The 10164-nt window shown below is 39.0% G+C and overlaps 1 protein-coding gene across 1 annotated transcript; it reads left to right on the top strand.

Moving 5' to 3' along the window:
- Positions 1-8580, top strand: LOC148047177 (major histocompatibility complex class I-related protein 1-like). Its single transcript, XM_087711335.1, has 4 exons — positions 1-221; positions 550-828; positions 7372-7659; positions 8466-8580. Exons 1-4 carry the CDS (start codon positions 128-130, stop codon positions 8543-8545), a joined length of 741 nt encoding a protein of 246 aa, XP_087567461.1. The 5' UTR covers positions 1-127; the 3' UTR covers positions 8546-8580.
- The last annotated feature ends 1584 nt before the right edge of the window (positions 8581-10164 follow it).

The following is a 10164-nucleotide window of genomic DNA, read 5'->3' as shown; positions in this document are numbered from 1 at the left end:
CTTCTACCTGCAGCCCTCAGAGCCCAGCCAGGGGCTTCCTCCATCCTTCATTAGGGGCTACTTGGATGACCAGCCCATCACTCGCTTTGACATCCTCACCAGTAAGGTGGAGCCTCTGGTGCCCTGGATGGAGGAGGCTGAGAATGAGTCATTTCTGGTCCCTGAATGGATCTTCAGGGCTCACCTGGAGAAGTTATCAAAACTGGACCGCCGTGCTGGAGGTGAGCAGAACCAGGGACATCTTTGGCCAGCAATGCATGCCGGAGGCAAAATAGTGAGATTTTCTTTCCTGAAAAGGAAAGACACTCTACTCTCCACCCCCTGACCCACAATTATCTATCCCACCTAGAAATTCTTCAAGGCCTGACCCCAGCCAAAAAGGGTTGACTGAAGTAGAAGATATTTCTCCCTGTGTGATAAAGTGGGGAAGGAAAAATCATGTTTTCCTCCCCAGGTGGGAATGAGGGATAGAGTATAATGCTGTCTAGATTGTAGACTAGAGAGAGGAATGGACCCATTCCATTTGCACCCCCTCCGATTCTCTTTCAGGGCTTCACACATGGCAGGTGGCTTTGGGCTGTGAGCTCAGGGAAGACGGGAGCAAAGGTGGGTTTTTGCACTACGGCTATGATGGGATGGACTTCATCAGCTTTGACAAGGATACCCTCAGATGGGTGGCAGCTCCTCATCCCCAGGCCCAGAAGGTCAAGGAGAAGTGGGATGAGGATCCAGGATGGTCCAAGAGCAATAAAGTCTTCCTGGAGGAGATCTGTATTGAGTGGCTGCAGAGATACCTCTCCTACAAGAACAAGACTCTGCAGAGGAGAGGTGAGTGGTGAAAGGGAGTGTCCAATGAGCAGGTTTCTGTCGGCTCCGCCCTCCCCATATTACCCTAAACCACCTTTTAAACTATTGAAAGAAAAAAGTCAGGAAACACCCTACATCCCTCATTACAGAAGGAAAATAATCTTCACTGGCCCTCAAAACGAGGACTTCAAAGAAAACCAAACTAACTGGGCAAGAAGTTAATCCTGAAGGTCTCTTTCTTTTCTTTTCTTTTTTTAAAAGATTTTTATTAACAAACATGTAAAATACACATACACAAAAATTAGATGTACACCACATTTATACAATACAATACGAACAGGAACTTCCTGTTCTTTATAATAACAATCATCAATCGATACCACTCACCTTATATTATTTCCCCTTCTATTTTATTTCATTTGGATTTCACCATTCTTAACCCTCTTATTTTACTCATAACTATTATTTTTGAGTTTTGTTGTATTTTTTCATTGATTTTTGCTTCTTTCCTCCATCCACCTATACCATTTATCCCATATCTGGTAGAATTCTGATTCTTCCTTTCCCTGGATTTCTTTAGTTAGTTTATCCATTTCAGCACAGTCCATAACCTTTCTTATCTTTGCTTGGGATTAATTTGTTTTTCCATTTCTGGGCAAAGGCAATCCTTGCTGCCGTAATTATATATAGTATTAAATACTGAATTTCTTTTTTGTATTTCACAGACATAATTCCTAATTAAAAAAACTTCAGGTTTCCATTCTATTTTAGTCCCTATTATTTCCTCCAGCCAATTTTTAATCCTTTTCCAAAAAAATTTAGCCTCCTCACAGGTCCACCATAAATGGTAATATGTTCTGTGTATTGATTTGCATTTCCAGCATTTTGTGGAGGTATTTGTTAAGATTTTAGCTAACCTTGTTGGTGCCAGGTGCCATCTGTAAAACATTTTGTACTGGTTTTCCTTGTATGGAAATTTTTCCCATTTGTCTAATTTAATATTATAGCCAAAGTTCTGTGCCCATTTTATCATTTGTTCTTTCACAATTTCCTCTTCCATTTTATACTTCAGGAGGAATTTATATATTCTCCCTATGATCTTTCTATCTGGGCTTTGAATAATTTTATCCAATTTGTGTGGTTCTGTTTCAATGTCATGTAATTTAGTATCTTTATTGTATTTAGTTTTGATTTGGAGGTAAGTTAGCCAGTCAACTTTCATGTTCTGATCTGCCAATTCTTCAATTGTTTTTAAATTTCCCTGTCTATCTATTAATTCTCTGTATCTTAGAATTTTGTTCAAATCTGTAAAATTTGGGTGAGTCATCCTTTCTGTCAGTGATAGCCAATTTGGGATTTTCACATAGTGGATTTTTTTGATTTTGAGCCATTTTTGCAATAACGCTCTTCTGATTAAATGATTTTGAAAGTATTTGTGTGTTTTATTTTTATCATCCCATAGGAATGTATGCCAGCCTGCTTGCAAATCATGGCCTTCTAAGGTCAAAATGATTTTATTATTTAGCTCTACCCAGTCCTTCACCAATGTTATTGTTACTGCTGATGCATATAAATCCCAATTTGGTAATGCTAAGCCTCCCCTCTCCTTGCTGTCTTGCATTGACTTTAGTTTAATCCTCGGTTTTCGTCCCTGCCAAATGAACCTAGTAGTTATTTTATTTAATTCTTGAAAGAATTTTTTACCTGGATTAATAGGTGCGGCTTGCAACAGGAATAGGATTCTGGTAAGATATTCATTTTAATTATTGCTATATGTCCCATGAGTGATAACTGAATATTTTTCCAATTTTCTAAATCTTTCTTTATTTGTATCATTAATTTATTATGATTATCATCTTTAATTGTGGAACATTTTGCCGACACCCAGATCCCCAAGTATTTCATTTTCTTAGTTATTTGCATTCTGGTTGCTACTTCCAGTTCCTCTTCTTGCTTTTTTGTCATGTTCTTGGTTATCATTTTTGTTTTGTCTTTATTGATCTTTAGTCCTGCCACTTCACCATATTCTTCTAATTTTTGAATTAATTTCAAGCTAGATTCTAATGGGTCCTCTAGAACAAATACTAAGTCATCGGCATAGGCTTGGGCCTTATAGTCTTCATTTTTGAGTCTTAAACCTTTTATTCCCTGGTCTTTCCAAATTTCATTTAGTAAAATTTCCAAAGTCAATATAAACAGCAAAGGAGAGAGGGGGCATCCCTGTCTGACTCCTTTTTTATTTCAATCTTTTCTGTTAGATCTCCATTCATCAGAACTTTGGCTGTCTGAGTGTTATAAAAACCTTCTATCATTTTTATAAATTTTTCTCCAAATTTCATCTCATCCAATAGTGTTATTATAAATTTCCAGATTATGTTGTCAAATGCTTTTGTGCATCAAGGAAAACCAGTACCATTTGCTTTTCTGGATGCGGCTCGTAATACTCTATTATGTCTAGAATGATTTTTAATATGTCTGTGGGGTAAAAATCCATTTTGGTCTGGATGTATTCATTCATTTAAAACCTGTTTAATTCTTCCTGCCATAATTGCTGCAAATATTTTATAATTGGAGTTTAATAATGAAATTGATCTGTAATTTTGAATTTCTTGTAGATTGGTTTCTTCTTTTGGGATTAGTGATATTATTGCTTCTGTCCATGATTCAGGTATCTTGGCTTTTCCTAAAACTTCATTAAACATTTCCACTCCTAGCTCTTCCAATATTATTTTATTATATTTGTATAGGTCCGCCCGTATTCTGTCTGGTCCTGGGGTTTTATTATTTTTCTGGTTTTTCAGGAGTAATTCCATTTCGGCTAATGTTATTGGCCTGTTTATCGCCTCCCTTTGTTCTTTTGATATTGGTGTTATCTTTTCTGGGTTTAAATATTGTTTTATTTTTATTTCCACCATACTATCTTGTGCGTATAGTTTTGCGAAGTATTTATGAATAATATGCTTCTTTTCTTCCGCTTTGTAGTGAATTCTTCCCTCATCTTTTAATTGACATATTATCCTTTTTTCTCTTTCGTTCTTCAATCTGTATGCCAGCCATCGTCCCGGGTTGTTGGCTTGTTCAAAGTAATTCTGTCTGACTGCTTTAATTTTCTGTGCTAATTCCTTTTGAGTTATTAAGTTGATCTTATGTTTTATCATCTCTATTTTTTCTTTTTTAGTTTTATTCTTTGGATCTTTCTGTAGTTCGTCTTCGGTTTCCCTAAGTTCTTTTTGCATGCCTACTTGTTGCTCTTTTTGTTTTCTAATTTTCCTCGCCATGTAGGCAATCGTAAGGCCTCTTGTGTATGCTTTCATAGTATCCCAGAGATTTTGAATTGAGGTGTCTTCTCTTTTATTTATTCTAAAAAATAGTTTTAATTCTTTCTCCAGCATTTGAGTGTATTCTATTTCATTTACAATATTTGAATTCATCATCCATCTTTTTCTTCTTCTTTGACCTTTCCATCTTAATTTTATTGGATTATGATCTTCCCAGTCATTTGCTTCTATTTCAATTTCGTCTAATTGATTACATAGACCAGATGAGATCCAAGCCATGTCAATTCTTGATAGGGACTGATGGGGGTTCGAATAAAAGGTATATTGCTTTCTTGTTTTGTGCCTTTCTCTCCAAATATCATGTAGTTTATATTCCATTGCCATCTCAAAAAAGGATTTGGGTAATGTATTTTTTTTTGTTTTATTTTTCTTTTTGCTTTCATAGTCCATTTTTTATCCACTATTGCATTATAATCCCCAATTAAGCAAATGTTTTCATATTCTAATTCGTTTATTTTGCTGTGTGATTTCCTATAAAATTCCTCTTGTTTCTGATTTGGTGCATATATGACTATTAATAATATCGGTTTTTCTGTTGTCTCTAATTCAATCATTAGCATTCTGCCTTCTTCATCAGAGTAGACTTCTTTGGAGTTTATTTTTTCCTTTATATAGATTGCTATTCCTCTTTTTTTAATCTGCCAATGCTATATATAATTTCCCTAGTTTTTTGTTTTCTAGTAAGTTCCTATGTTCCCTTTTAATATGCACTTCCTGTATACAGGTTATATCTACTTTCAATTTCTTAAGTTTCTTAAACATCTGTGCTCTTTTTTTTGGTGCATTCAGTCCATTCAAGTTTATTGAAATAATTGTTATTGCCTGATCCATCTTTAGATGGGGTGTTTTTTGTTACTTCTGGTTTTTATCTGACTTTTCCCTCTCGTGCTTTCCTTTTCTGCTCTCTCTCTTTCTTGCCTCTGTTCTTTTCTCCTGTTGCTTTCCTTGTCTCCTGATGTTTCTTCCTCTTGACTTCTACTTTCTAGTTTCTCTTTACTTCCTTGTTCTTCTTCCCCTTTGCAGTATTCTTCATAGAATTTCTGCGCTTCTTCTATATTCTCTATCATATCTTTTTCCTTGCCAAGATACCAGTACCCCTTCTGGTACCAACCATCTGTACATTATTCTGTTTTTATTTAACTGATTTGTTAAAAATTGGTATAGCCTATGTTGTTCCCGAATTCTCCGTGGAATCTGTTTAAGCGTGATCAACTCTTTTCCCTGTAATGTAATCGTCCCTTCTCTGGGTTTTTTTACACTTCATCTCTTGTTGTTTTGTTAGCAAATCTTATGTACTTCTCTCGGGAGTCTATGTCTTCTGGCATAAATAGTATGCACACGGTAAGCTTCATCGATGTCCCCTCTCAACTCTTATTCTTTTCTCAGTAAAATTTCAGTGAAGATTTCAATCATTTTTCCTTTCAGGTCTTCCTCCTTCTCTTCCGGTATGTTTTAGAATCTTAGGTAGACTGCAGCTCTTTCATTTTCAAGTCGGATTATTGATAGCTCTAATTCTTTAGTAACTTGTTTATATTCAAGCTCCATTTTTTTCATCTTCTGATCTGTTTGTTCTAATTTTATTTCGATGTTCTGGATTTTCTGTTCATTGATTGCTAAGGCATTCTGTATCCTTTCAATTTTGTCATCCACATTTTTGATAGTTCCTTTCAATTCTCCCATTTCATTTTTCATTTCTTCATGATTCCTGCTTGTCTCTTCATGATTTGTAGTTGTCACTTCTTGGCTTTTCGTCAATATCTCTTGTATCATCTGGAGCATCAATTGCATACTCTGCATTGTTGGTGCTGGTCCTGTTGTTCCTGCCATCATTCCACCTTTCTCCAGCCCCAATGCTCTCTCAAATGATCTTTGATTTGAGGAGGGAGGTGTTGCTGAAATCATATTGGGTGTAGTTTTTTTCGGAGCCAAGGTGGCGCAGTGGTTAAATGCAGCACTGCAGGCTACTGCTAGATCAGCAGTTCAGCGGTTCAAATCTCACCGGCTCAGGGTTGACTCAGCCTTCCATCCTTCCGAGGTGGGTAAAATGAGGACCCAGATTGTTGGGGACAATATGCTGACTCTCTGTAAACCGCTTAGAGAGGGCTGAAAGCCCTATGAAGCGGTATATAAGTCCACTGCTATTGCTATTGCTATTTTCACTATCTTTACTGAAGTTGCCATTTTTATCCCCCTATTTATCCTTGTCCACAATTGCATATAAATTCTACTTTACTTCTACTTTATCAGCAATATCAATGGTATAGATAATTGTATATCTCAATATTTAACAATAATTAACCTTCCTTAATATCATGTTTCAATATCTAAACATTCCTATGTAGTATTCTATTCTGTTTTTGATCCTTAATTAATATATCATAAATGTATATATCACACTGTTATCTTATATAAATAGATGTCTCTCAATTGTATCGGTTATACAGGTATTCAATTCTAGTAATTAGTTTCTCTCTCTGTGTGTGTCTGTATGCCACCGTTGGTTTTCTTGCATCAGACTTCAAATTTATAATCCACTAGGTGTCACCCTCTCCTCAGTATCACTGTTAGTGTCAACAATTCCAGCAAAAAAGAGAAGTAAAGGATGCTCTAACGGTTCCAAAACAGTCCTCTCTCTACTGTCTCTGGCATCATTCCAAGTTCCAAGGCAAATAAATATCAAATACTTGTAAGTTCAGCTATTCTTTGGGAAAAACAAAACAGCAGAAGGAAGAGCAAGAAGAAAAAAGTCTACCAACCCGATTGTTAAACAATCCTTTCTGTGCCTTCCAAATCTTCTTGGCAGTTACTATGCTCTACTCCTGTTGTCCATGCTGGGTTTTTGTTCTCACTGTGGCCAATCCTGAAGGTCTCTTTCTATTTCCCTGAGAAAACCTTGCAAAGCAGAAAAAACCGAATCTTTGGGTCAGGAGGAAATGATCAGTCTGTTCCTGATTTCCTTCTGAAATAGCTCCATTAATTAAATTCAATTTGAATTAATCCCCAAATTGGGATTTATGTTGGTCAGAGTGAAAGTTTTACCCCAGGTTCTGTATATCCCTTTCAAAAATAATCCTAAACAGCATCAATGCCCCATCTTGGAGGCTTCCACAGTTCGGGCGAGGAGAGGAGGCAGAGGGAGAGGATGGCCAGATGAGATCCTGCTATTTCAATCCTCTTGGCAGAAACTCTCCAAATCCCAAGAACTCCCATTTTGATGTTTCTGCAGAGGCCCCAGTGGGGAAGGTAACTCACAAGGTGGTGAATGGCAGCCTGGAGGTCCTCATCTGCCAGGCCTTTGGCTTCTACACCAAGGAGATCCAGGCCATCTGGAGGAGGGACAGAGAGGTCTGCCAGTATGAGACCCTCCATAGGAATGTGGCCCCCAACTCAGATGGGACCTATTATCTCTGGCTCAGCATTGAGATCGACCCCAAGGACAGGAACTGTTTTCGGTGTCAGGTGGAGCACGAGGGCTTGCAGGAGCCCCTGATCTTGCCCTTGAAGGAGGAAACAGGTGAGAGGCCGAGAGGTTGTGACATGTAGAAGTAGATTTTTCAACAATGTTTGAAATGCTACGAAGGGAGGTTGTTTTCTCTGCACCCCCTCATGTTTTCAGGTTGAGAGCAGGAAAAATACTCCTGCATTTAGTGATACAAGAGAAGTGATTTCTGTCAGAGGAACTGGAAGTGGTAACGTAATAGCAAAGGCATGAAGATAGGATATATGATGATGTATGAGATGATAGATGAGATGATTGGTGAAAGCTCTTGCTTCTGCCCTTCAAGGCCTTTTCGCTCTCCTCAACCTGCATGGAAGTCCCCCTTTACTTCACCACTCCTCCAGAGTGGCTATGGCTCGATTTGAGCCATCAGACGGAGAGAGCTCGGAACTGGGCCAGGGGTTTCATGGTGTTCGCTGCCAAAGGCGCCGGAAGTACAACCAGAAGAGCGAGAGGCTAATGGAGTTGTGATTGCAGAAGAAAACTTTGCATAGAAGTAAATGTTACATCAATAGGCAAATTTTCTGCTGCATCATTTCATCCTTTCAGGTGGAGAGAAGAAAATATAGTCCTGTATTTAGCAATATGTGAGAAGGGATTTCTTTCAGGGGTGTTGGAAGTGGTAACCTAACAGCAAAGGTGTGCAGAAATTATGATATATGAAATGATTGGTTGTGGCTTTTCCTTCTGCCCTTCTCTCTTTCCTCTATAGCCTTGGAGGGGAGGGGCACTGCTTGGAGGGAAATGCTTCCATTGCTCAGCATCTCCACTTCAGTGAACTCAGCATCTCTCTAATCAGAACCATCTTTCTCCTTCTTTAGCTACAACATGGGGGATTCCTGTGGGAATTGTGGCCGCCGTGGTCTTGGCACTTGGGATTCTCTTCCCATTATGTAAGTGAAACAAACACATCTACTGACCCCCATCCTAAGAGCGTGTTTGGCAGGGCCTCCCCGAGAGAGTTTCAGTCACAATCGACACAAGGCCCTTCCCCACAAACAGCATTTGGAACAGGAGTCAGAAAGGAAGAAGAAACTATGAAGCCATTTTTCCATTTCCTGGAAAGCTCACAATGTTTCTTCTTCCTCTTGTCTGGGAGGAAGCCTCTTTGGCCTGAGTGGGCAGAGTGGCAAGAATCAAGTTTCAGGTGTTGTCCCCAATTTGGGTCTGAGCCTGGTGCCTAAACCAATCATGGATGCCAGGCACAAGGTGCAGGTTTTGTGATTGCTTTTTATTGGACAACTCCAAGGAAAAGGGTTCCTGGCTGGACCAAGAACAAAGAATTAAATAAGTTTTATACATTTTCACTAAAGGAGAAGACGGGACAAGGCGAGATAATAAGAAATATCATCTAATTTTTGTAATAATTCTACAATTTGTTCTATTGGTCTCTACTTGCTCCTGTTCCTAAGCCTTGGCTAATGAATGCCCCAGGAGTTATCTAATACACATTTCATTTGCTGCCGCCCATCTCTATTCTCTATTCCTAATGTTCAGCTAAGGACTGCAAGTTGTCTAATTCTTGTTACTTTTATCAACTTTCTAACTACCCATAATTGCTACAAGCTTTACACTTACATATTTCCTATTGATAAACATTCTTTGTTCTTGCCAGACAGACCCCACAATTACAATCTCCCTGATTTATTTTCAAGTGTGTTCCATGACCTTCCTTTATTTTAGAAGACAGCCCTTCACAGGTGTCCAAGAAAAGTCCCTTAAATGATCTGGGACCCAACAGAAAATCCATAATCCTGGCCCTGGAGAAGATCCATGTGCCACTTCATTTGGCAAGGAGGCCCTTCAGGGAAGCTCTGAGGGAAGGTGGGGACCATGGAAGGAAGGACCCATGTCCTCTGTCCCTGTTCGCAGTCCCACTTGAGGTCAAAGGTCTTGGGGGAGGGAGAAGCCAATGCTTGGTCAGCTGCAACGCAGAGCAAGAGACACGAGGAGGAGGAGGGTGGGTGTGGGAAGTTGAGAAGGGAAGGGATATCTGATTTAGACTGAGAATAACTTCATTGTCACTTTAAATGCACACTAATTGGATTGGCATACATTAAAATGAAATTTCATTGCATGCAACTCTCAAATGGTCGGTTGCCACCTCCAATATACATTACATGACAAAACAAACAAATAAATAAATACAAATATATTCATATACCTACATTTATTATGACAGAGATTTGATTAATTTGATATATATTTGATCTCTCCCTCCCCCACTCTCTCTCCCTCTTCCCTCTCTCCCTCCCACCCCTCTCTCTCTCTCCCTCTTCCCTCCCTCCCTCCCCTCTCTCTTTCTCTCTTGCCCAGGAAATAAACTAGCTGACTTTTCTTTTTGACTTCTCTCAGGCCAGTGGCGAAGATGCAAGGGATGTTTCCATCCAGAGGTGACAACTTGCCCTGATCACATTTCATTAGAAATGGTTCTTCCTCCCCCAATTTATGGCAGAAAAGATGAGACTCAGTCATAGCTGACGCTCCAACCTGGGTGAGCCTGGCTGTTGCGAAAGCCCA

This window comes from Thamnophis sirtalis, unplaced genomic scaffold (genome assembly GCF_051295495.1).
Source record: "Thamnophis sirtalis isolate CommonGarterSnake01/CBP01778 unplaced genomic scaffold, rThaSir2_p1.2 scaffold_3, whole genome shotgun sequence".
In the NCBI taxonomy this organism is placed as follows: Eukaryota; Metazoa; Chordata; class Lepidosauria; order Squamata; family Natricidae; genus Thamnophis; species Thamnophis sirtalis.
This window is presented reverse-complemented; position numbering and strand designations above follow the sequence as displayed.